This window comes from Passer montanus, unplaced genomic scaffold, assembly GCF_014805655.1.
Source record: "Passer montanus isolate IOZ18808 unplaced genomic scaffold, ASM1480565v1 scaffold161, whole genome shotgun sequence".
Lineage (NCBI taxonomy): Eukaryota > Metazoa > Chordata > Aves > Passeriformes > Passeridae > Passer > Passer montanus.
In genome coordinates, this window is record NW_024363272.1 from 9,414 (window position 1) to 32,581 (window position 23,168).

General features: G+C 66.7%; 2 protein-coding genes and 2 non-coding genes across 8 annotated transcripts in view; all 4 read right to left on the bottom strand.

Annotated features, from left to right (window-relative positions):
* Positions 1–265: 265 nt before the first annotated feature.
* BAZ2A (bromodomain adjacent to zinc finger domain 2A) lies at positions 266–19,439 on the bottom strand. 5 transcript variants are annotated; one of them, XM_039703191.1, is made up of 27 exons: positions 19,377–19,439; positions 15,449–15,574; positions 12,952–13,530; positions 12,470–12,649; positions 11,870–12,055; positions 11,507–11,737; positions 11,370–11,430; positions 9,980–10,088; positions 9,737–9,838; positions 9,440–9,650; positions 9,287–9,348; positions 9,139–9,204; positions 8,846–9,037; positions 8,504–8,758; positions 7,565–7,779; positions 6,958–7,032; positions 6,678–6,840; positions 6,531–6,590; positions 6,315–6,450; positions 5,652–6,226; positions 4,780–5,005; positions 4,539–4,694; positions 3,492–3,655; positions 3,136–3,419; positions 1,645–1,777; positions 1,423–1,569; positions 266–436 (listed from the first exon to the last, which is right to left on the bottom strand). In XM_039703191.1, exons 2-27 carry the CDS (start codon positions 15,570–15,572, stop codon positions 281–283), a joined length of 4,848 nt encoding a protein of 1,615 aa, XP_039559125.1. In that variant the 5' UTR covers positions 15,573–15,574; positions 19,377–19,439; the 3' UTR covers positions 266–280. The 5 variants fall into 5 exon arrangements, with proteins under 5 accessions (XP_039559125.1, XP_039559123.1, XP_039559124.1 ...); XM_039703189.1 differs by lacking the exon at positions 19,377–19,439 and adding an exon at positions 19,003–19,092; XM_039703190.1 differs by lacking the exon at positions 19,377–19,439 and adding an exon at positions 18,723–18,749.
* Positions 19,440–20,171: 732 nt separating this feature from the next.
* The window catches only part of ATP5F1B (ATP synthase F1 subunit beta), a 4,499-nt gene continuing 1,502 nt past the window's right edge, over positions 20,172–23,168 (bottom strand). Inside the window, exons 2-11 of the mRNA XM_039703217.1 lie at positions 23,022–23,120; positions 22,605–22,958; positions 22,144–22,318; positions 21,888–22,009; positions 21,477–21,661; positions 21,221–21,379; positions 21,015–21,137; positions 20,719–20,931; positions 20,438–20,639; positions 20,172–20,361 (exon numbers count right to left, since the gene is read on the bottom strand). Coding sequence (XP_039559151.1) covers positions 20,264–20,361; positions 20,438–20,639; positions 20,719–20,931; positions 21,015–21,137; positions 21,221–21,379; positions 21,477–21,661; positions 21,888–22,009; positions 22,144–22,318; positions 22,605–22,958; positions 23,022–23,120 — 1,730 coding nt within the window. The 3' untranslated portion in view covers positions 20,172–20,263. The remainder of the gene's footprint in view (positions 20,362–20,437; positions 20,640–20,718; positions 20,932–21,014; positions 21,138–21,220; positions 21,380–21,476; positions 21,662–21,887; positions 22,010–22,143; positions 22,319–22,604; positions 22,959–23,021; positions 23,121–23,168) is intronic.
* Positions 21,738–21,812, bottom strand: LOC120499508. The gene has a single exon (XR_005626884.1). It is a non-coding gene; the product is annotated as a small nucleolar RNA SNORD59 (small nucleolar RNA).
* Positions 22,506–22,579, bottom strand: LOC120499509. Its single transcript, XR_005626885.1, has one exon. It is a non-coding gene; the product is annotated as a small nucleolar RNA SNORD59 (small nucleolar RNA).

Genomic DNA, 23,168 nt, shown 5'->3' on the forward strand with positions numbered 1-23,168 from the left:
GGACACCACTGGCCTGGGAAGGACATCCAACCCCCGAGCAGGACCCTGGAGGAGCCCCCAGCCCCAGGAGGAGCCCCCAGCCCCACGAGAGCCCCCGGCCCACTCACCCTCCCCGCAGCAGCCTCGCGCGCATGGTGCCGAAGTCCATGGGCTTCTTGATGACCCTGCGGTAGCCCGGCACCAGCCGGGGGTTCACGGGCTCCAGGAAAGGCCAGGCGTCCTCGTGAGACTCCATCTCCATCAGGATCATCCTGCCAGCAGCGTTTTGGAGGGGGGCACATCAGGCCCAGCCCCACGCCCCCCGCAGCCCCCTCCGCGGGGCCGGGCGGCGCCGCGGGCTCGGCTCCTCCTCGCCGGGGCTCGCCCCGAGCCCGCGGCCCCGTTTCCGCTTCTTGCCTCGCCGGGGGGAAGAGAGGGGGTCTCGGTACTGTCCTGCCTGTGGGGGGAAAGTGGGGGTCACCTTCTGTCCCCCCCCAGACCCTCTGCTTGTTGTCACATTCCCTAAGCACCGAGGTGACCCCCCCAGGGGTCGCTCAGAGGCCATCGGGGTCTCTTGGGGAGGAGAGATTCTCCTGGGGGTCAGCACAGCAATGGAAGGTCAGCAGGGTCTCCTCTAGGGGTGGGGGTCTCCCAGAGACCATCAAGGTCTCTCCTGGGGACCAAATCCTCACCCCAGAGGGGTGGGAGTCCCTCTGGGGTCACCAGTGCTGGGAGGGGGATCCCTCCTGCTCACATGGGGGTCTCTGACAGAGATATGGGGGGTCCCATTAGGGTCCCTTCTGGAGGTAAGAGTCTTTTCTAGGAAAGGGGACCCCCATTCCTGAGGTTTGGGGGTCCCTCAGAGACCATCAAGGTCTCTCCTGGGGACCAAATCCTCACCCCAGAGGGGTGGGAGTCCCTCTGGGGTCACCAGTGCTGGATGGGGATCCCTCCTGCTGATCTCTCCCAGAGATATGGGGGTCCCATTAGGGTCCCTTCTGGAGGTAAGAGTCTTCTTTAGGAAAGGGTACCCTAATTCTCAGAGGCTGGGGGTCCCTCAGAGACCTTCAGGGTCTCTCCTGGGGACCAAATCCTCACCCCAGAGGGGTGGGAGTCCCTCTGGGGTCACCAATGCTGGGATGGGGATCCCTCCTGCTGATCTCTCCCAGAGACATGGGGGTCCCTCCTGGGTCTTTTTTTAGGAAAGGGGACAAGGGGACCCCCCTCCCAGGGGCTGGGGGTCCCTCAGAGACCATCAGGGTCTCCCCCAAGAACGGGGCTCTCCCCTGGGGACGGGGATCCCATGGGGGCCACCAGGATCCCTCTTGGGCACCCGAGCTTCTCCCACCACCAGAACCTCTCCTGAGGCGAGTGGAGCCCGGCAGGGTCTGGGGTCCCTCCTGGGCCACCCTGGCGGGGTGCGAGGGCTACCCCCCGACCTACCCTGGCCACGCAGACGGAGCAGAACCAGTCGCCCTCGGGCACCTCTGTCATGCGGGGCCGGTGGCAGTAGAGGTGGCAGCCGCGGTCGCAGCCGTCGCACAGCAGCAGGTGCTCGTCGTCGTCGCCCCTCCGGCACACCAGGCACGTCTGGGGGGACACGGGGGGCTCAGAGCTGCTTTGCACCCCCGCTTTGTCCCCCCCACCCCCAGAGCAGGCTCTCACCACTCTGTTGACGGATTTCTCCCAGGCGATGGATTTCTCCAGCTGGAAGATGCACAGGGACACCTGGGCGGCGCTGCGGCAGCGCTCCAGCGTCTGCCGCCACGTCCGCACCCGCGGCGTGATCTCGTAGGAGCTGCGGGGACAGCGGGGGGCTCAGCCCGGCACGGGGGGCCTGCCCTGCTCCAGGAGCCCGGCTGGCTCGTGGGGAACCCCCCCACGCACCCCAAATGGGGTCACAGAAGGAGGAGTGTGGGTTGCTGTTCAGCCCCAAGCTGGAGCACGATGAGCCCCCCATGAGACCCCTGTCCCCAGGAGATCCCCTTCCCTCTGAGAGACCCCTCCCCAGGGAGATCCCCATCCCTCTGACAGACCCCAGCCCTCAGAGAGACCCCATTCCTCAGAGAGACCCCACCCCCAGGGGTGATCCCCATCCCTCAGAGACCCCTTCCCTCTGAGAGACCCCTCCCCAGGGAGATCCCCATCCCTCTCACAGACCCCAGCCCTCTGAGAGACCCCATCCCTCTGAGAGACCCCATTCCTCAGAGAGACCCCATCCTCAGGGAGATCCCCATCCCCAGGGGAGATCCCATCCCTCAGAGAGCCCCCATCCATCTGAGAGACCCCATCCATCTGAGAGACCCCAGCCCTCAGGGTGATCCCCATCCCTCAGAGACCCCACCCCCAGGGGAGATCCCCATCCCTCTGACAGACCCCATCCCCAGGGGAGATGGGAGTTCCCCATCCCTCTGAGAGACCCCATTGGTCTCTAGGAGAGCCCCACACCCCTGGGAGGGATCCCAACAAAGTCCTTCATCCCCAAGAGGGACCATGATGGACTCTGAGAGACCCCCACCACCAGGACAGACTCTGCTGGCCCCCAACATTCCCAGAGTCTTGATCCCCAGAAGAGACTCTGATCACCAAGAGGAACCCTGATGGCCCTTCATTCCTGTCAGGGACCCCCAGAAAAGACTCTCATCTCCCAAGAAAGACCAAAAAGACCCTCTAAGGGTCTCCTTCCCACATTCTTGGGAAAGATCTCCATCCCAGGAAGAACAGTGGTGACACACAAGGAACCTTCATCCCCAAGAAGGAATCCCATCCTTGGGAGACCCCCACCCCCAGAACAAACCCTGCTGACCCCCACATTCCCAGAAAAAGTCCTGATCCCAAAAAAAGACTCTCATCCCCAAGAGGAACCCTGATGGCCCTTCATTCCTATCAGAGACCCCTAGAAAGAACATTCTCATCTTCAAGAGAGATCCCCAAGGACATGTGAGGGTCTCCTTCCCACATTGCTGGGAAGGATTTCTGTCTCAGGAAGAATAGTGGTGACACACAAAGGACCCTCATCTCCAAGAAGGAATCCCATCCCTGGGAGACCCCCACTCCCACAACAAACCCTGCTGACCCCCACATTCCCTGGAGGGGGTGACAATGACCCCTTCCCAACCCAGGGGATGACTCGGGGGGGCTGTATGAGCTGCTCACATCTCGGTGGGGCCCAGGCTCAGCTCCTCGGGGTTGCTCAGCACGGCTTTCTCCACCACCACCTCGTGCAGCGGCCACAGCGGCTCCTTCAGGTAGCGGCGCTCCAGGTTCTGCTCCAGCGCCGCCAGCCGCAGCACGGCCAGGTCCAGGGGGTTGGTGAGCTCCCGGCGCGGCGGCAGCTCCCGGTGCCTGCTGCGCACCGTGATGTCCTCCAGGGCCTCCACTTTGTGCTCGCAGTACCTCAGGTCGTCCCGCGTCGAGTCCGGGCTGGGACACGTCCAGCCCTGCGCAGGACAGCGAGGTTAGTCGTGGTCACTTGGTCACTCGGCAGTGGGGTCACCCTGCCTGGCACCCACCCGGATCTGCAGGTCGGCCATGAGGACGCGCTGCTCCAGCTCCTCCACCCACTGCAGCACGCCCAGGTCGGTCTCGTAGGCTCTGTCGGGCACTGACCACTGGGCCAGAGCTTCCCGAGACACCGCGGCAGCCGCCGAGTCCGGGCGCGCGTGGAAGATGGGGTCTGCAGGGGAGAAAAGGGGGTCAGGCAGCAGAGCCACATCCCAGACACTGTGGGGTCTGGAGAGGAGAAAATGGGGTCAGGGATGAGGATTCCTGGGACATGATGGGGTCTGCAGGGGAGAAAAACGGGGTCAGGGATTGGGGATAGGCAGCAGAGCCACATCCCAGACACTGTGGGGTCTGCAGGGGAGAAAAGGGGGTCAGGGATGAGGATTCCTGGGACATGATGGGGTCTGCAGGGGAAAAAAAGGGGGTCAGGGATTGGGGATAGGCAGCAGAGCCACATCCCAGACACTGTGGGGTCTGCAGGGGAGAAAAGGGGGTCAGGGATGAGGATTCCTGGGACATGATGGGGTCTGCAGAGGAGAAAAGGGGGTCAGGCAGCACAGCCACATCCCAGACACTGTGGGGTCTGCAGGGGAGAAAAGGGGGTCAGGAATGGGGGACAGGCAGCAGAGCCACATCCTGGGACATGATGGGGTCTGGAGAGGAGAAAAGGGGGTCAGGAATGGGGATCAGGCAGCAGAGCCACATCCCAGGACAAATGGGAAGATGGGGTCTGCAGGGAAGAAAAGGGGGATCAGAGATGGGGGTCAGGCAGCAGAGCCACATTCTGGGACACAGGAGGAAGATGGGGTCTGGAGAGGAGAAAAGGGGGTCAGGAATGGGGGACAGGCAGCAGAGCCACATCCTGGGACACAGGGGGAAGATGGAAAGTGAGGTGTGGAGGGATAAAGGGTGGGCTCAGGGAGGGAACAGGGAGCAGTCCCCTTCCTCAGGGATTTGGGCAGAAGATGAAATTTGGGGTCTCACAGGGGAACAGGCAAGAGCTCCCCACCCAGCTGGGGGTCTGGGGTGGGCTCTGGGGGGCCGGGCAGGCTCACCAGTGGTGGTCCTGAGGCAAACCTCGCGCAGGAACTCCTTGTGCTTGGTGAGGTGCTTGTGCAGCGCTTTCTCCCGGATGCCGCGTGGGTGCAGCGCCCGTGCCACCGCCTCCAGCTCCTCGGGGTCCCTCAGCCACCACCAGCCGCTCTGCATCTCTGCAAGGCCAGTGCCACAGCTCAGCACCGTGCCAGCCCACCGGCACTGCCACCACGGGGGTCTCAGGGGGGTCCTGGCTCTCACCGCTGGGCACCGGCTGCTCCGTCAGCTGCGTCAGGTATTTCTGCTCCATCTGCTTGAAGAATTTGGTGGGGGGTCTCCCTCGGCGTTTGGGCTGTCCCGGCACGTCCTGGAGCTTTTCCAGGCTGCCCTGGCTGCGGGGGCAGGCGCCGTGGGCCCTGGGGCCGGCGTGCACCGGCGTGGAGGCGAGCAGGGGAGCTGTGGGGTCGTCGGCGGGGAGGCCGTTCAGCTGGAGGGACAGGGGGAATGTCAGGCAAGACAGACAAAAAATCATAAAAGATTCTGCCTCAGAAGGGATCCACAAAGATTATCACAGCTGGATCCTCAGCCCCTGAATCCTGCACTCCCCCCAATCACACAAAGCTCAATTCTTCAGCCCCCCAACCCTGCAGCCCCTCAACCCCACAGCCCCCAGTCCTGCAGCCCCTCAATCACAAAAACCCCAATTCTTCAGCCCCGAAATCCCACACCCCCAGTCCTGCAGCCCTTCAATTCCACAAACCCCAATTCTTCAGCCCCCCAACGCTGCAGCCCCCCGATCCCACAGTCCCCAATCCCACAGCCCCTCAATCCCACAAACCCCAGTTCTTCAGCCACACAGCCCCCAGCCCTGCAGCCCCTCAATCACACAAACCCCAATTCTTCAGCCCCCCAACGCTGCAGCCCCCCAATCCCACAGCCCCCACCCCTGGAGCTGTTTCCCTTCTCACCACCCTGCCAAGGGCAGCAGGACTGAGCCCCCTGTGCCACCCCCCCTGCCCAGCTCACACAGAGGGTCCCACCCCCTCCTTTCACCCACCCAGGGAGAATCCCCCTCCCCACACAACCCCTCTGGTCGGGGTGCAAGTGCTGGGTGCGGCCCCCCCACCCCGTACCTGCCGTGCCGAGCCCTTGGGGGGCTCCCCCCGGCTCTGGCTGCGGGGGGCTGCGGGGGCTCGTGGCGAGGGCTCAGCTGAGGAGGCAGCGAGGGGCGCTCGGTCGTCGCAGGGCGTGCGGGGCAGCAGGTTGAACCAGGGCCCTCGCTTTGCCACGGCCTCCGGGGCTCTCTCCTCCTCCTCCTCCTCCTCTTCCTCCTCCATGGGGTCCGAGGGGGCTTCGGGGGGCGGGAGCCCCGTGTCCCCTTTGCCAGGGCTGCTGGCCGGGGTGAGAACCGAGTCCTTGAGCAGGGACGACTGGGTCTGGCTCAGCCAGGACAGGAAGGCCGACTGGCTGAGGTCGTGCTGGCTCTGCCCCAGGGGCTCCGGCTCCTCCAGGACCCCGTTGACGGGCACGGGGCAGGGCTCGCAGTGCTGTGCCAGCTCCTCTTTGCTTTTCCGGGGCCGCCCGCGGGCGCGCGAGGCCGGGGCCGGGCAGCTCGTGCGGCTGGCCACGGGCACGGCGGCCGGCTCCTCCTTCACCGGGACCGGGGACACCTTCTCCTCCGGGGGCTCCTGAGCCACGGGCTCAGCTGCTGGGACAGCAGGAGGACGAGCAGGTGAGACGTGGGGTCCTCTCCCAGGTGTGACAACCCCCCCCAAAAAAGCCCCTTCCCCGCTCACCCTCCGCGCCCTCCACGAAGATGCCACCGAGGTGGGGCAGGACCCAGTAGCGGCGCCGGAACCGGTCCTGGCCCAGGGATGCTGCCCGCAGGGTCTGGGAGGAATGGAGCAGCTTCTTGCGGAAGAACATCTGCCTCTGTGGGGAGAGTGGGGGGCGGTGAGGGGGCTGCAGCCCCCCCAGCAGGGCTGAACCCCAGCCCTCCAGCACCCGCTCACCTTGGCCAGCTTCTCGATCTGCCGCTCCAGCTCCGGGACGCTGGATGCAGACGTGTCAACCTGGGGAAGGGATGGATCGGTCAGGGACGAGACCCCCGAGGTGGCACCTTCACCTCTGCCCCCACAACAGAGCCCGGAGCAGCCCACCTCCTCCTCCCGGCGGGATCTCCGCCCCCGGGTCTCCTCCTCCTCCTCCATCTCCAGCCCCACGTCCTCGGTCAGGCGGGAGCTGCGCCGGCGCCGGCCGTCCTCCAGCCCCGTGATCTCCGACTCGGGACGGCCCGTCTTCTTGGCCAGAGCGACCTTCAGCCTGCCAGGACACAGGGGGAGGTGTTGGCCACCTGTCCCCCTGCTCACCCCACGCCCCCCGAGCCACCTGGTGACACGGAGGGGCTGAGGCTGCAGGCGGAGCCCCTTCCCCACCAACCTGCGCAGCCGGCCCTCGATGATCCACTTGTTCTTCCTGTAGTTGGACATGTTCTCCAGGGTCTTGTCGATCTCACTGCGGACCAGGAGAGACAGGAGATGGGGATGGGCAGATGGGGATGGGGAGATGGGGATGGGGAGATGGGGATGGGCAGATGGGGATGGGCAGATGGGGAGATGGGGATGGGCAGATGGGGAGATGATGGGGATGGGCAGATGGGGAGATGGGGAGACGGGGAGATGGGGATGGGGAGATGGAGATGGGGATGGGGAGATGATGGGGATGGGGAGATGGGGATGGGGAGATGGGAGATGCAGATGGGGAGATGGGGATGTGATGGGGATGGGGAGATGGGGAGATGACGGGGATGGGGAGATGATGGGCAGATGGGGATGGGGAGATGAGGATGGGGAGATGAGGATAGGGAGATGATGGGGATGGGGAGATGGGGAGACGGGGATGGGGAGATGGGAGATGCAGATGGGGAGATGGGGGAGATGGGGAAGGGGAGATGGGGAAGGCTGCAGCGAGCAGCCACAGAGCAGAGCAGGACCCACTCCACCACCCCCAACCAGAGGATTCTCACGCCCCCCACGGCCAGCCCCACCTGATGATGAGGGCGCTGCTGTTGAGCTCGTTGATGAGGAAGACCAGGATGGAGGCTTTGCGCTCCGGGGGCAGCGCCTGGAAGGGTTTGGTGCGCAGCCCCTCGCAGAGCTCCGCGCCCGCGCCGTGCGCCGCCAGGAAGCAGCGCAGCACCTCGGACACCGTGTCGCGGTTCAGGCTGATCTCCGACACCTTCTCCCCCAGGATCTTCAGGGACTGGGCACAGCAGAGGGAAAATTTGGGGTGTCACCTGTTTGTCCCCGCGGGGGTTCCTGCCCAGAGGTGGTTCTGGGTGTTCCCACCACAAAGACAGACAGGGGGACGCTCAAAAAGATGCTGGGGGTGAGGAGAGGGCTGGGAACAAGGGAGGAAGGCACATCCCAAATTTAGGATTCCCCGTCCTGAGTTTTGCAGGCACTGACAGCCCCAGTCAGGGGAGGGGAAAAAGGGGGGAAGGAGGTGAAAAGGGGAGAAAGAGAGGAAAAAGGAAAGGGGAAGGAAGGAAGGAAAGCGAAAGCAGAAGTAAAAATAAAAGGTGGTGGGGAAAAAAGGGAAGGAAAAGAAGGAACAAAGGGGTGAAAAGAAAGGAGAAATGATGGGGGAAAGAGGTGGAAAAGAAAGGTGAAGGTGGAAAAAGGATTAAAAAAAGGGAGGAAAAAGAAAGGAGGAAAAGGAAAAGGAAAAGGAAAAGGAAAAGGAAAAGGAAAAGGAAAAGTGGGGGGAAGAAGGAAGGGGGAAGAAGGAGGAGGGAAGAAAATGGATGGGTAAAAAGGAAAGGAGGAAAAGAAAAGGAAAATAAGAGGGAGAAAGAGGAATGAAAAAAATAAGGGGGGAAAATAAGGGAAAAGGAGAAAGGGGTGAAAGGGAAGGAACTGTCTGAGCTGGTTGGGGGGTCCTCACCAAAGAGGGGGGTCTCACCTGGCAGGGAAGGGGGTCTCACCTGGCAGTAGGGTGGCAGCCCCGGGTCGCAGAGTGCCGCCTGCAGCAGCCTCACCAGCAGGTCCTGCAGCTGCCCCGCGCCGGGGGCCACCCCCAGCAGCCCCTCCTGCAGCGCCCCCAGCGTGGGCACGTCCCGGGCTGGCTCCAGCCCCAGCACCTTCCCGTAGCTCTGCAGGAACTCCACCACCGTCAGGCAGTCGGAGAAGGCGCGGCTGGGCAGGACGAGCCCCGGGATGCGGGAGAAGGCTGGAAGGGGCTGTGGGTCAAGGACATGAAAGGGGGGGGTCAGAACAAGCTGGTGGCTCCCCAGGGTGATTTTTCTGAGCCCCCCAGCGCAGCCCACCTGGTGGTCCCCCAGGCACATGTCCTCTGTGGGTTTCTTCATCTCCTCCAGGATGAGCTGCTGCCGCTGCCGCTCCTCCAGGCGCCGCTGGGCCAGCAGCCCCTTGTCTGCCTTGCGAGCCCCCTTGCCCTTCTTCTCCTTGGGCCGGGCCTTGTCCTTGCCCTTCTCTGGCTTCCCCTTCTTCTCCTTGGCCTGAGGCAGAGCCCGGATGTGTGAGGGGAAAAAAAGGTAAAGAGAAAAATCCATTTTTCATCTCTTTCCTCTCCCCGGCCTACTCGTGCCCACGGACTCACCTTGGATTTCTTCTTGGCCTCCTTGGCCCTGGGGGCTTTGGCCTCCTGCTTCTGCTTGTTCTTGGCCTGAGGGGAGGACAAGACCCACTCATGGACCCCCTCCACCAGGGAAACCCCCCCCAAACCCAAGCAGCCCCCATGCCCTCACCTTCCGCCTCATTTTCTTCTTGATCTTGCTCATTTTCAACTTGTCCTCCTCGCTGAGCACCTCTGGAGGGGGACACAGAGCAGACGTGAACCGGGGATCCCACCGGGGCCAGGCTGTGAGGGGCCCCACACCGGGGCAGGGAAGGGGGGGTACCTTGTGCTTCCAGCCTCTTCAGCAGCCGTGCATCCGTTTTACTCAGCAAATCCACCATCCTGACCTTGGGCGGGCGGCCCCTGCCCCGCTTGCTGCCCGGGGGCTCCTTGGCTTTGCTTTTCTCGGCGTTGCGGGGCCGGCCGCGCTTGCCCGTGATGGCCTGGATGCGCCCGGGGATCTCCTCGGGGCTCAGCTTCACCCACTGCACGCCCTGTGGGGCGCGAGCCGGGGTCACCCGTGGGCACGGCCAGGGGTTGGGAGGGGGACAAGGGGGGGCTCAGCCGCCCCCAGACCCACCTCTGGCGTGTCCCGCTCCTCGTAGAAGTCTCCCACGGGCATGCGGGGGCTGAAGCTGAAGTGCTCGCGCCGCACATCCTGCACCATGTTCCTGCTCAGGTACTGGGCACGGGGAGGAGGAGGAGGAGGAGGAAGGCTGTGAGGAAGCTCGGCTCGCCACAGCCTCCATCAGCTGCGGTGCCGAGCTTTGGGGGGGGCTGTGATGGACCAGAAACCCCCCGCGATTGTCCCCAGGGGTGGTACCTTGATGACCTCCGGGAATTGCTTCATCCTCTTGCCGCAGGGGCCGTAGTACCAGGTCTCGCCCTGCCAGCGATGGTTCCCCCTCTTGATGCGAACCTCCCGCCTCCACCTGGGCACGGCAGAGTCAGCCCGGGGCCGTGGGGAGGGGGCGCGATGGGGAGGGGGGCAGGACCGCCCCAGGGGACAGCGACAAGACGAGGAGGGGACAGCGCCGGGGACGGAGCAGCGGGAGGGGCTGGGGATGGGGACAGGACGGGAAGGGGACGGAGAGAGGGGCAGGATGGGAAAGGGGTGGGGACAGGATGGGAAGGGGATGGGGACACGAGGGACACCGCGGGGACAGCTCCAGGAGCGGGATGGTGGGAAGGGGACGGGAGCTTTTGAGGCAGGATGGGGAGGGGACGGTGGGAGGGGACCAGAGCTGGGGGGCAGGATGGCCGGAGGGGGACGGGAACAGGAGGGTGGAAAGGGAACAGGGTCGGGGGCAGGAACAGGAGGACGGAAAGGGGTTTAGGAACAGGAGGATGGAAAGGGAACAGGGTCGGGGGCAGGAACAGGAGGACGGAAAGGGGTTTAGGAACAGGAGGGTGGAAAGGGAACAGGACCGGGGGATAGGAACAGGAGAGTGGAAAGGCGTTTAGGAACAGGAGGGTGGAAAGGGAATGGGGTCGAGGGATGGGAACAGGGTGGGGGGATGAGAACAGGAGGGGGGAAAGGGAACAGGGTCGGGGTTTAGGAACAGGAGGGTGGAAAGAGAACAGGGACAGGGGACGGGAACAGGAGGGTGGAAAGGGGTTTAGGAACAGGAGGGTGGAAAGGGAATGGGGTCGAGGGATGGGAACAGGAGGGTGGAAAAGGAACAGGACTGGGGGATAGGAACAGGAGGGTGGAAAGGGAACAGGGTCAGAGGACAGAAACAGGAGTGTGGAAAAGGAACAGGAGGGTGGAAAGGGGTTTAGGAACGGGAGGATGGAAAGGGAACAGGGTCAGGGGACGGCAACAGGAAGGTGGAAAGGGAACAGGATCAGGGGACAGGAGCAGGAGGATGGAAAGGGAACAGGGTGGGGGATGAGAACAGGAGGGGGGAAAGGGAACAGGGTCAGGGTTTAGGAACAGGAGGGTGGAAAGAGAACAGGGACAGGGGACGGGAACAGGAGGGTGGAAAGGGGTTTAGGAACAGGGGGGCGGAAAGGGAATGGGGTCGAGGGATGGGAACAGGAGGGTGGAAAAGGAACAGGACTGGGGGATAGGAACAGGAGGGTGGAAAGGGAACAGGGTCAGAGGACAGAAACAGGAGTGTGGAAAAGGAACAGGAGGATGGAGAGGGAACATGGCCGGGGTCAGGACAGCCGAAGGGGGACAGAACAGGCCCGGGGCACATCCCACGTACCCGTGCTGCAGCGGGAAGCGCACCTCCTCCTGCGTGGCGATGCGCCGCCGGGGGACATCACCTGCGGGGAGGGGACACGTGGGACCATGGCCGGGGGTGGGGGTCAGCCCGGGGGTGTGGGGGGTGAGGGGCCACACCTGCCCCCGAGGCACTCAGCAGCGTGGGCTCCTCGCTCTCTCCCTCTCCTGGCGCGGCCGAAGTCTCCGGGCAGTTGTCGGCAGCCTCCTCCTCCTCTTCTTCTTCCTCCTCCTCCTCCTCCTCCTCTGCAGATGGGGCTGGAGACTCCGGCTCCAGCGGAGGGTCGAGCTCCAGGGTCCCCGAGCCCCGCAGCCCCGCGTGGTCGCCGCTCTTCAGCTCGGCGTTGTCGCCTGAGGAGCCAAGGTCAGGGACGTCACCGGACACGTCACCGTCCCCTCCCTGCGCTGCCCGGGGGCCTCGCCGGTGCCACCCCCGTGGGGCACACGGTGCATCCCTGCCGGGGTGACCGGGGCAGCACGTACCGGGCAGGGCGGGCGGCGAACCGGGCCCGTGGAGCAGCGGGGCGGGCGAGGGGCTGGCGGGCAGCAGGCTGAAGGGGCCGGCGTGGAGTGGGGGGCTGGCGGCCAGGTCGGGGGGCTCCTCCAAGGAGGACTTGTCGCTCACCAGCTGCGAGTCGTCCATCGCGTACAAATCGCCCGTGCCGGGGTCTGGGGAAGGGGGGGAGCACCGGGGCTGGGGGCACACGGAGCCACATCTCCGCTCACGGGGAATAGCGGGGGGGATGTGAGTGTGGAGTGGCCAAAAAGGCTCTGGCAACAGAGGGGTTAAAAGGGGTTTGGGCCCCCCCCTCCTCTCCTCCCCCCCACCCAGCCCCGCCTCCTCCTCTGGGAAGCGGAGGAGCCCAAAATGGCCGTGGCGATGCTCAGCAGCGCGGAAGTTCAGGCGCTGACTAACAGCCTCGTCACGGAGCTGGGAAGGACGGGAAGGAAGGCAGGGAAGGGCCGGCAGCACGCCGGGGACGCGGGCCCGCCCCTGCCCCGGGAGAACGCCACGGCCGCCGCCGCTGGCAGCGCTGCCCGGGCAGGGAACGGCTGTGCCACCCAGCCCTGACATCCCCCTACCTCTGGCCAGCGACTCGAAGGGCTCCAGGGGGTGCTCGCTGAGGATGTGGGGGTCCTCCAGGCGCGGGGCGATGGGCGACGCGTCCCCCAGGCACCCGCTGGCCCTGGGTGCCAGCACGGGCTCCTCGGGCCCCAGCGACCCAGCGGCTGCGGCCCCGTTGTAGCTGCACATCTTCAGGTCTGAAGGGAACAATCGAGCGAAAACAGACCCTGAGATGGTGACAGAGCTGGGGGATCCCCCCACTGCGGGGACACCCAGCCCTCCACGGCAGCGGGTGGTGACACCCAGCCTGGTTTTACGAGATCCCAACGCCTCCTCCAAGCTGTGACCAGCCAAACCCCATCCAGGACACCGGGCAGGTGGGTCAGAGCAGCTGGCATTCCCCAAGGAATGAATGCCCAACTCGACCAGGATCCAGCGGCCACCTGCCAGGGCCCCAGCGCCGCACCGCAGAGCTGTGCCAGCCCTCCCGGGCTCCTACCTGGCTGTGCCTCCTCCAGCTCCTGGCTGCCCACCAGCCCGCCCCCGTTCTCCGCGATGCCGCTGGCACTGCTGCTGCTGGGCATCTCTTTGGCTGCGCCCTCAGCGTCTCCCTGGCCGGGCTCCGGCTCCTCGGGAGCCACGGGGAAGGGCTGCGTGCCCGAGCTCAGCGCGGGCGACGACCTCCCCGCCGCGTAAAAGCCGTCGGGCCCGTTCTGCATCAACCCGAAACCCTGCTCGTGGAAGGAGTCGTAGAGCTCCTGCGAGTCGAAGCTCAGCCCCATGGGCCCGGCCGTGCCGTTGGCCCAGAACTCCTGCCCGGCCGCCCGCAGGTTGGTGCCGTGCCCCGGCGAGGCCGGCCGGGACCCCCCGGCCACGCCGTTGAGGGGGAACTGTCCGAGGGCGGGCGGGCCGCCGTCCTTGAGGCTGCCGGCGGGCGTGTAGGGCGAGTAGTCCCACAAGCAGTCGTAGGGGCGGAGGGGCTGCGCCCCGGCGGGCGCGGAGCCGGGCGAGAAGGTCCCTGAAGTACCGGGGTGTGATACAGTAGAGAAGCCATTGACATTCATGCCCCCGTTCAGACCTGCCGGGGAGGGAGCAGAGGCACGGCGAGGTCAGCGCCGCGGGGTCTCTCCAGTGGGTTTGAGGATGGATCAATGGCCAGGCGGGGCAGCTGCCAAAGCCCTGATTGTGCCCCCCACCCTCCCCGTGCCTGGAGAGAAGCAGGGAGGGACGGGGTGGGGGGGGGTTGTACGGTCCCCGTTTGCCAAACCGGCTCTGCCACGGCTCTGCCGGCACCGGGCCGAGCGCCGCAGGACGCCGGGATTAGCCGAGCGCTTTGCAGGGCTGTGCCGGATCAGCTGAGCGGCCAAATCCACGCCGGCCCCGGTGCCGCCGCTTTTCTAGGCCAAGGCGGCGGCAGGGACACACAGACCCCGGCCCCGCGGGCTGGAGCTGCCCTGGCACGGCCCCTCCATCCCTGTGTTCCCTCTGGCCCCACGGCCCCTCCATCCCTCTGTCCCTGCGGCCTCTCCATCCCCATGTCCCTCTGTCCCTGCAGCCCTGCCATCCCTGTGTCCCTCTGCCCCCACAACCACCCCACCCCTGTCCCCTCTGGCCCCACAGCCACGCGGAGCCGGGCGAGAAGGTCCCTGAAGTACCGGGGTGTGATACAGTAGAGAAGCCATTGACATTCATGCCCCCGTTCAGACCTGCCGGGGAGGGAGCAGAGGCACGGCGAGGTCAGCGCCGCGGGGTCTCTCCAGTGGGTTTGAGGATGGATCAATGGCCAGGCGGGGCAGCTGCCAAAGCCCTGATTGTGCCCCCCACCCTCCCCGTGCCTGGAGAGAAGCAGGGAGGGACGGGGAGGGGGGGGTTGTACGGTCCCCGTTTGCCAAACCGGCTCTGCCACGGCTCTGCCGGCACCGGGCCGAGCGCCGCAGGACGCCGGGATTAGCCGAGCGCTTTGCAGGGCTGTGCCGGATCAGCTGAGCGGCCAAATCCACGCCGGCCCCGGTGCCGCCGCTTTTCTAGGCCAAGGCGGCGGCAGGGACACACAGACCCCGGCCCCGGCCCCGCGGGCTGGAGCTGCCCTGGCACGGCCCCTCCATCCCTGTGTTCCCTCTGGCCCCACGGCCCCTCCACCCCTCTGTCCCTGCGGCCTCTCCATCCCCGTGTCCCTCTGTCCCTGCAGCCCTGCCATGCCTGTGTCCCTCTGTGGCCCCTCCATCCCTCTGTCCCTGCGGCCTCTCCATCCCCATGTCCCTCTGTCCCTGCAGCCCTGCCATCCCTGTGTCCCTCTGCCCCCACAACCACCCCACCCCTGTCCCCTCTGGCCCCACAGCCACCCTGTCCCTGCAGCCACCCCATCCCCACGGCCACCCCATCCCTATGTCCCTGCAGCCCTGCCATCCCTGTGTCCCCTTTGTCCCCACAGCCACCCCATCCCTCTGTCCCTGCAGCCCTGCCACCCCTGTGTCCCCTTTGTCCCCACAGCCACCCCATCCCTCTGTCCCTGCAGCCCTGCCACCCCGTGTCCCTTTCAGCCTCACAGCCACCCCATCCCTGCAGCCATCCCCTGTGTCCCTCTGGCCCCATGGCCACTCCATCCCTCTGTCCCTGCAGCTCCTCTATCCCTTTGTCCCCACAGCTCTCCCATCCCTGTGTCCCTCTGTCCCCACAGCTCTCCCATCCCTGTGTCCCCTCTGGCCCCACGACCACCCCATCCCTGCAGCCCCACCATCCCTGTGTCACTTTGGCCCCATGGCCTCTCCATCCCTCTATCCCTGCAGGTCCTCCATCCCTGTGTCCCTCTGTCCCCACAGCCACCCCATCCCTCTGTCCCTGCAGCCCCTCCACCCCTGTGTCCCCTCTGGCCCCATGACCACTCAGTTTCTGCAGCCACCCCATCCCAGTGTCCCCTTTGTCCCCACAGCCACCCCATCCCTGTGTCCCCTCTGGCCCCAGAGCCACCCCACCCGTGTCCCCGTGGGGTCACTCACTTTTCCCTTGCTGGGGGAAGCTGTGGGCGAAGGGGGAGTCCCCTGAGGCAGGCGTGGGTTTCGGTCCTGAGGCAGCGGGTGCGGAGGAAAGGCCAGTGAAGTTAAAATGGTTGTTTGTTTCCATTTCTGCACGGGGGAGAAGATGCACTGGGGTCACTCACTGGTGTGGACTGGTGGCCACCCACCCACCACTGACCCTCCCGCTGCGGTCCCCAGCCTGGGGAGGGTGACAAGTGACACTGAAACCCCCCCAGGACTGAGATGCCACCAGTGCTGCGCTCTGGCCCAGGCCCAGCCCCCCCAGCTGGATGAGCTGGCACCTGCTTGAGCACAGCCTGTCACCGGTGTCCCCAGGGACGGCCACCACCAAGGTGTGACATCACCGTGTGCCACCATCCCGTGGCTGCTCCTGGGCTCCCAGCCAAGGACCACAGAGACCCCCCAAAGCAGCTCTGTGACCCCACGAGGAGCCAGCACAACCCAACGCTCCTGGCACAGCAGGGACCCTGTGGTGGCAGTGTCCCAGCCATGCCCCCCAAGGTGGAGGGGACCCCACACCCCAGGCACAGCTCCAGGGTGTGAGGCTGGGCTGTACTGGGAGCAAGTAGGAGCTGAAGCCCCAGAGCTGGCTCGGGCAGGAGCCTGGTGACCTTCATCCCCCAGGAACCCCAAATTGAGGCCACAAGGAGGGATCCTGGTGCCCTTTATCCTCCAGGAACCCCAAACCCGAGGCCACAAGGAGGGATCCTGGTGACCTTCATCCCCCAGGACCCACCCCAAACTCTCCCTCAAATCCAAGGCCACAAGGAGGAACCCTGGTGATGTTCAACCTCCAGGACCCCCAAACCCAACCAAGGCCACAAGGAGGGATCCTGGTGACCCCCATCCCCCAGGAACCCCCAACCTCTCCCTCAAAACTGAAGCCACAAGGAGGGATCCTGGTGACCTTCATCCCCCAGGAACCCCCAAACTCTCCCTCAAACCCGAGGCCACAAGGAGGAATCCTGGTGACCTTCATCCCCCAGGAACCCCAAACTGAGGCCACAAGGAGGGATCCTGGTGCCCTTCATCCTCCAGGAACCCCAAACCCGAGGTCACAAGGAGGGATCCTGGTGACCTTCATCCCCCAGGAACCCCCAAACTCTCCCTCAAAACTGAAGCCACAAGGAGGGATCCTGGTGACCTTCATCCCCCAGGATCACCAAACCCAATGAGGGATCCTGGTGCCCTTTATCACCCAGGACCCCCAAACTCCCCCTCAAAACTGAGGCCACAAGGAGGGATCCTGGTGCCCTTCATCCCCCAGGATCACCAAACCCGAGGCCACAAGGAGGGATCCTGGTGACCTTCATCCCCCAGGACCCCCAAACCCGAGGTCACAAGGAGGGATCCTGGTGCCCTTCATCCCCCAGGACCCCCAAACCCAAGGAGTGATCCCAGTGGGTCCATCCCAGGACAGGGCACGGGGGAACTGATGCCCTACAAGCCCAGCAGACAGGGAGGGAGCCCCAGTGCTGGTGGGCACCCGCAGGGACACCCCCTGGCGCTGCCACCGCCGGCAATTCCCGGTTGTGCCACGCTTGCCACCGGCCAAGGCGGCACCGAGCGCTCCGGAAGGGCCAAGGCCGCCGCACTCGGCACTTGAGCAGCGCCTGGTGGCACAGCCCGGTGTCGAAACCCGGATTTCATCACACCCTCAGCTGCTGCCCTGGCAGGGGCCGCAGGGGCCACCGAGCCTGGCCGGGGTGATTCATGCACCGGAGAAACCCGTACGGGCGGTGCCGCGGCTGCCACACGCGTGTGGCCGCAGGACAGCTCGGGATGGACCCGGAGCCGCCTCCCCTGAGCCTGGACCGGCCTCTGGGCTGAGCCAGCTGGAACCCGGGGCATGGGGACAGCGACAGCAGCAGCGGGGCTGGATAAGGAAAAGAAAAACCTTTCCGTTCCCACCCCGTGTGTGATGTGCTGGCCAGGAAGGCGCTGCTGGCGCTGGAGGTCAGAGGGATGTGCCAGGAGCAGCGGGCAGGTGGAGGCTGCAGAGCTGGGCTGCGATGGGCTGGGCACGCGCCAGCGTGGGGAGAGGGGATGGGAGAAAATAACAGCCAGCAAAGCGGGAATGTCACCCTCGCTGCAGGCCCAGAGCCGCCCTTGGCAGCTCGGCCAGCGCCAGGTGTGCTGTGGACACCGGCCATCCGTGCCCATCCGTGCCCACCCAAGGCCACCTGTCACCCCCCACCCTCACCGGGGCTCCCCCCGCCCCGAGCGCGGAGCTGAAACTGGGCCACGGCGAGAAACCGGAGCCAGGCAAGGTGAGGAGGGCGAGGGGCAGGAGCCTGGCACGGTGGCACTGCGGGGACCGCGCTGACAAGGTGGGCACCGAGCTCCCGGCGCAGCGGGCACGGCCAGCGTGGCAGCGCCGCTCGCCCCGGTGCCAACCCCGGTGGCAGCGGCACCCCCGGGATCCCCGCGGGGACACCGGGGCCGGGAGCGTCCCCGGGGGGTGAATTTGGGGGCACAGAGCTCCGGGCTGGGGGGCACCGTCGGTGCCGTGGAGCCGGTGCCGTTCCCCGGGCACAGAGCTCGGCCTGCCCGGTTCTGTGCCCTCCCCCCGGCCCGGTGGCACCGGGAGGCGCCCGGGAGCGTGACGCGACCTGATTAAAAAGGACGTTTCAAAAACAACGAGACGCAACAACCGGCTGCCATTTCCCGGCCACTTCCTGCGGGGACGGACACACGGGGGGGGGACACGGCACCGGTGTCCCCCCCCCCACGGCGGGGACCCCCCGGTCCCTGCGGCAAGGACACCCCCACGCCCCTCCCGCAGCCCCCCCGCCGGGTCCCCGGGGATGGGGGGGCTCGGTGTCCGCGCCCCCCCCGCCGCCGCAGGGGGGTCCCGGTACCGGAGAGTGCGGGGGGGGGCACGGACGGGCGGTGCCGGAGGGGAGGGGGCTCCCCCCGAGCTGCGGGGAAACGGAACCGGGAACGGGGCTCCCCGCGGGTCTGGGCCCTTGGCCGCTGCACCGGGAGGGGAGCGGGGGGGCACCGGGAGCCGGTAACGGAGGGGAGGGGGGGTCAGGCCATGGAACCGGGGGAAGCGGGGGGAGAGGACGGCGTCTCACCGAGGTCAGCAAAGCGGAGCGGGGTGCCGCCGCCGCCGGAGCCGGGCCCAAACCGCCGCAACCGACCCTCGCAGCGCCGGGCTCCCTTCCCCGGGGCCGTTAACGGCCCGTTACCGCCCGCACCCCCCCGCTCCTCCTCCGCCGCGACCCCGCACCTGGCAGGCGGCGCGGGCCCCGCTCAGGCGGCGNTGCAGAACCGGGGGTCCCTTCCCGGTGCGGGGCAGCGGAGCCCGGTGCGGGGGTTCCCCTCTGCAGGAGGCTCCCGGGGGGTTGGGGAGGTCCCGGTGCAGAACCGGGGGTCCCGGTGCAGCTGGCTCGGTCTTAAGGGGTCCCGGTGCAGAACCGGGGGTCTCTCTACAGCCATCCCAGCCCCGTCGGGGGTCCCGGTGGGTGCCGGTATCCCCGTCCGCGGGTCCCGTGCTGCGCGCTGCGTACCTGGGGGGCGGCGGGGGCGGCCCGCAGCAGCCCCGGTGCCCGCCCGGCCCGGTGCGCTGCGGTGCCGGTGCCGGTGGCGGAGCCGGGCGGGGCGCAGGTGCTCCCGGCCCCGCGTGATGTCAGCGACCGCCGCCGCCCCCTCCGCCACCGGGGCCGCGCCGCCATTTAAAGGGACCGCCGCCCTCCGTGGGGTGGGGGGGATAACGGGGGACAACCCCCCCCCTTTACCGGGGCGCTCCGCGGGACCACCGGCTGCCACCCCCGCGGGGATACCCTCGGGACCCCCGTTCTCCGTGGGGTTGAGCAGAGCCCGGCACCGGGGGGGGTGGGTGCCGGTATCCCCGTCCGCGGGTCCCGTGCTGCGCGCTGCGTACCTGGGGGGCGGCGGGGGCGGCCCGCAGCAGCCCCGGTGCCCGCCCGGCCCGGTGCGCTGCGGTGCCGGTGCCGGTGGCGGAGCCGGGCGGGGCGCAGGTGCTCCCGGCCCCGCGTGATGTCAGCGACCGCCGCCGCCCCCTCCGCCACCGGGGCCGCGCCGCCATTTAAAGGGACCGCCGCCCTCCGTGGGGTGGGGGGGATAACGGGGGACAACCCCCCCCCCTTTACCGGGGGCGCTCCGCGGGACCACCGGCTGCCACCCCCACGGGGATACCCTCGGGACCCCCGTTCTCCGTGGGGTTGAGCAGAGCCCGGCACCGGGGGGCACCGGCGGGGGGGCGGGAGGGGGGGATGGTCCCGGTTCCCTCGGGGGATGTCCCGCAGCCCCGAGGGGCACCGGGCGAGGTCGGGGCGGAGCGGCCCCCCGGGACTCCGGGGACAAAGTGGCAGCTGCCGGGGCCGGGGCGGGCCGGGGCAGCTCTTTGTGCTGTGAAATGGAGGAGCTGGGAATGCGCGGGGGGGGGAACGACGGGGACCGGGACAGACAGACGGACACGGCCCCAGCATCTGTCACCCCCCGGGGCTGTCCCTGCAGCGGAGGGAGGAGGGGGTTTACCCCTTCTGGAGACCCCACAGGACAAAGGGGAGCCCCCAGGGCTGGGGGTCCCTGCAGTGGAGCAGAACCCCCTCCCCACAGAGGGGATCCTGGGGGAGCCCCAGGGCTGGGGGGGGGTCCCAGGACTTGGATCCCTGCAGCCCCCCGAGAGCAGCAGCCACAGCACACGCAGCCTGCAGACGTTTTCAGCGATGTTTTATTGGAAATGTTAAATACTGGGGGTCCGGCCCCAGCGGAGCCGGGGGCGCTCAGGGGGGCTCATGGGGGGGCTCAGGCGTGTTCCTCTGCCAGCTTCTCTGCCTTGGCCACCGCCTCCTCGATGGGCCCCACCATGTAGAAAGCCTGCTCGGGCAGGTGGTCGTATTCACCTGTGGGGACACAAGGTGTCAGGGGGGAGCGGGATGCCCAGCCGGGCTCCCCCAGACCCCCCGAGGGCCACCTCACCTGCCAGGATCTGCTTGAAGCCCTTGATGGTCTCCTTGAGCGGCACCAACTTGCCCATGTGGCCGGTGAAGACCTCGGCCACCTGGAAGGGCTGGGACAGGAAGCGCTGGATCTTGCGGGCGCGGGCCACCGTCAGTTTGTCCTCCTCGGACAACTCATCCATGCCCAGGATGGCGATGATGTCCTGCAGTGACTTGTAGTCCTGGCGAGGGGGACACAGCGGGTGAGCAGCCTGAGTGATCCCCCACCCCACGGCGAGGGGATGCCCCAGCCCCTCTCACCTGCAGGATCTTCTGCACACCCCGAGCCACGTCGTAGTGCTCGGGCCCCACGATGTTGGGGTCCATGATGCGCGAGGTGGAGTCCAGGGGGTCCACGGCCGGGTAGATGCCCAGCTCGGCGATGGCACGGGACAACACCGTGGTGGCGTCCAAGTGGGCGAAGGTGGTGGCAGGTGCAGGGTCGGTCAAGTCGTCAGCTGGCACGTAAATAGCCTGGGGACACAGGGAGGAGGGGACAGTTGGGCTCGTGAAGGTGACGCAGCCCCCCAGGACCCCGAGGCTGGTCCTGCCCTCACCTGCACGGAGGTGATGGAGCCCTTGCGCGTGGTGGTGATACGCTCCTGCATGGTGCCCATGTCAGTGGCCAGCGTGGGCTGGTAGCCCACAGCAGAGGGGATTCTGCCCAGCAGGGCTGACACCTGTGAGGGGACAGAGCGTGAGGGGCACAGCACTGGGCTGGGCACGCAGGGGACGGGGGCACTGCCCTGTGCCCTGCACACACCTCGGAGCCAGCCTGGGTGAAGCGGAAGATGTTGTCGATGAAGAGCAGCACGTCCTGACCCTCCTGGTCCCTGAAGTACTCGGCCACCGTCAGCCCCGTCAGGGCCACCCTGGCACGGGCGCCCGGGGGCTCGTTCATCTGCCCGTAGACCAGGGCGACCTGCGGGTGGGACCCTGGGGTCAGCACTGCCACGCCTGGCGCCGCGTCAGGGGGCTCAGGACCCCCCAGGAGACCCTCCCCCAGGGTCTCTGCACACCTTGGAAGTGGCATCTTTGAGGTTGATGACCCCAGACTCGATCATCTCGTGGTACAAGTCGTTGCCCTCGCGGGTTCTCTCGCCCACGCCGGCGAACACCGAGTAACCACCGTGGGCCTTGGCCACGTTGTTGATCAGCTCCATGATCAGCACGGTCTTGCCCACACCAGCACCTCCAAACAAACCTGGCAGAGGGGAAAGAAGGGTCCTGCTGAGCCCCAAGGCAGCCTGGCTGCCCCCAGGGTCTCCCTTCAGCTCTTTCCTCCTCAGACAGAAAAAGCGTTGCTTCAGCAAGCTCAGGAGAACGAAAGTCATGGAGTGGATCATCAGTGAAGGAAAGCTCGCCAGAGGAGCTGCTGGAAATCCCAGAGGCACCATCAGGTGCCCACCCCTGCTCTGGGGGTCACGTACCGATCTTGCCACCCTTGGCATAGGGAGCCAGCAGATCCACGACCTTGATCCCTGTCACCAGGATCTCCTGCTCCACACTCATCTCCACAAACTCAGGGGCCTCGGCGTGGATAGCAGCAAACCTGGAGCAGGGAGAGGGGGTGGGCAGCAGCTCTGAGCCCCCCAGCTTGGGGGCTGGCAGGGGACAGTCCCTGCTGTGACCCAGAGGCACCTCCCTGCTGACACCCGGGGTGCCCCCCAGCCCCTCAGCACTCACTGTTTGGTCGTGATGGGGCCCCTCTCGTCGATGGGCTCCCCAATGACATTCATGATCCTGCCCAGGGTCTCGGGGCCCACGGGGATGCGGATGGGAGCGCCGGAGTCCAGCACCTTCTGTCCCCTCACCAGCCCTTCCGTGCCGTCCATGGCGATGGTGCGCACCGTGTTCTCCCCTGCGGGGCCCAAGGACAGCACGGTCACCTCAGGCTGGCCCTGGGGACAGCTGCTGCTGCCTCCCCAGGCCCTGCCAAGGGGACATTCAGCTGGGAGAAGGACCAAGAGGAGCAGCAGGGATAAAATAGCCCTGAGGAAAACTGAGCCGTGCAGCCGCAGCCCTCGGGCAGCCATTTTCCTTCCCCTCCTCCTCAGATTGAAATCCGTGGCTTCAGCAAGCTCAGGAGAACGAAAGTCACTGCCAACATCATCACAGGAGGACCCCTCCCCGCGCCAGCTGCTCACCCAGGTGCTGAGCCACCTCCAACACCAGCCGCGTCTCCCTGCCCTGCACCTCCAGGGCGTTCAGGATGGGGGGCAGCCCCTCGTCGAACTGCACATCCACCACGGCCCCGATGACGGCCACGATGCGGCCGGTGGAGGAGCCGGCCTTGGCGGCAGGGGCTGCCTGGGCCGCATAGTCCCGTCCTGGGGGGGAGAGGGACGAGTCAAGGTCGGCCGGGACGGGGCAGCTCCGGGCTCCGGGAGGGCTCTGGGGGTGCGGAGATGGGGCTCCCCTGCAGGACTTGGGGTGTGCCCGGGACCCCTGAACCTCGCTGGGCGCACCCAGGACCCCCTGAATCCCCTTCCTCAGCGCACCCAGGATACCCTGAACCCCCCTGGGTGCACCCAGGACCCCCTGAACCCCCTTCCTCAGCGCACCCAGGATCCCCACACCCCGCTCCGGGCACCCTCGATGCTCCGCACCCCGCTCTGGGCACACCCGCACCCCCTCAGCCCCTGAGCCCCCTCCCCTCAGCGCTGCCAGGACCCCCCGAGCCCCCTCCCCCCAGGGTCGGTCAAGTCGTC

Excerpts from the sequence above, each read along its gene's own strand:
- BAZ2A (XM_039703191.1), bottom strand. The coding sequence starts at position 15,572 with ATGGAAACAAACAACCATTTTAACTTCACTGGCCTTTCCTCCGCACCC. Across the intron at positions 6,227-6,314 it reads CTTCGTGGAGGGCGCGGAGG|CAGCTGAGCCCGTGGCTCAG; the intron begins GTGAGCGGGGAA and ends CTGCTGTCCCAG. Across the intron at positions 1,570-1,644 it reads AGAAATCCGTCAACAGAGTG|ACGTGCCTGGTGTGCCGGAG; the intron begins GTGAGAGCCTGC and ends GTGTCCCCCCAG.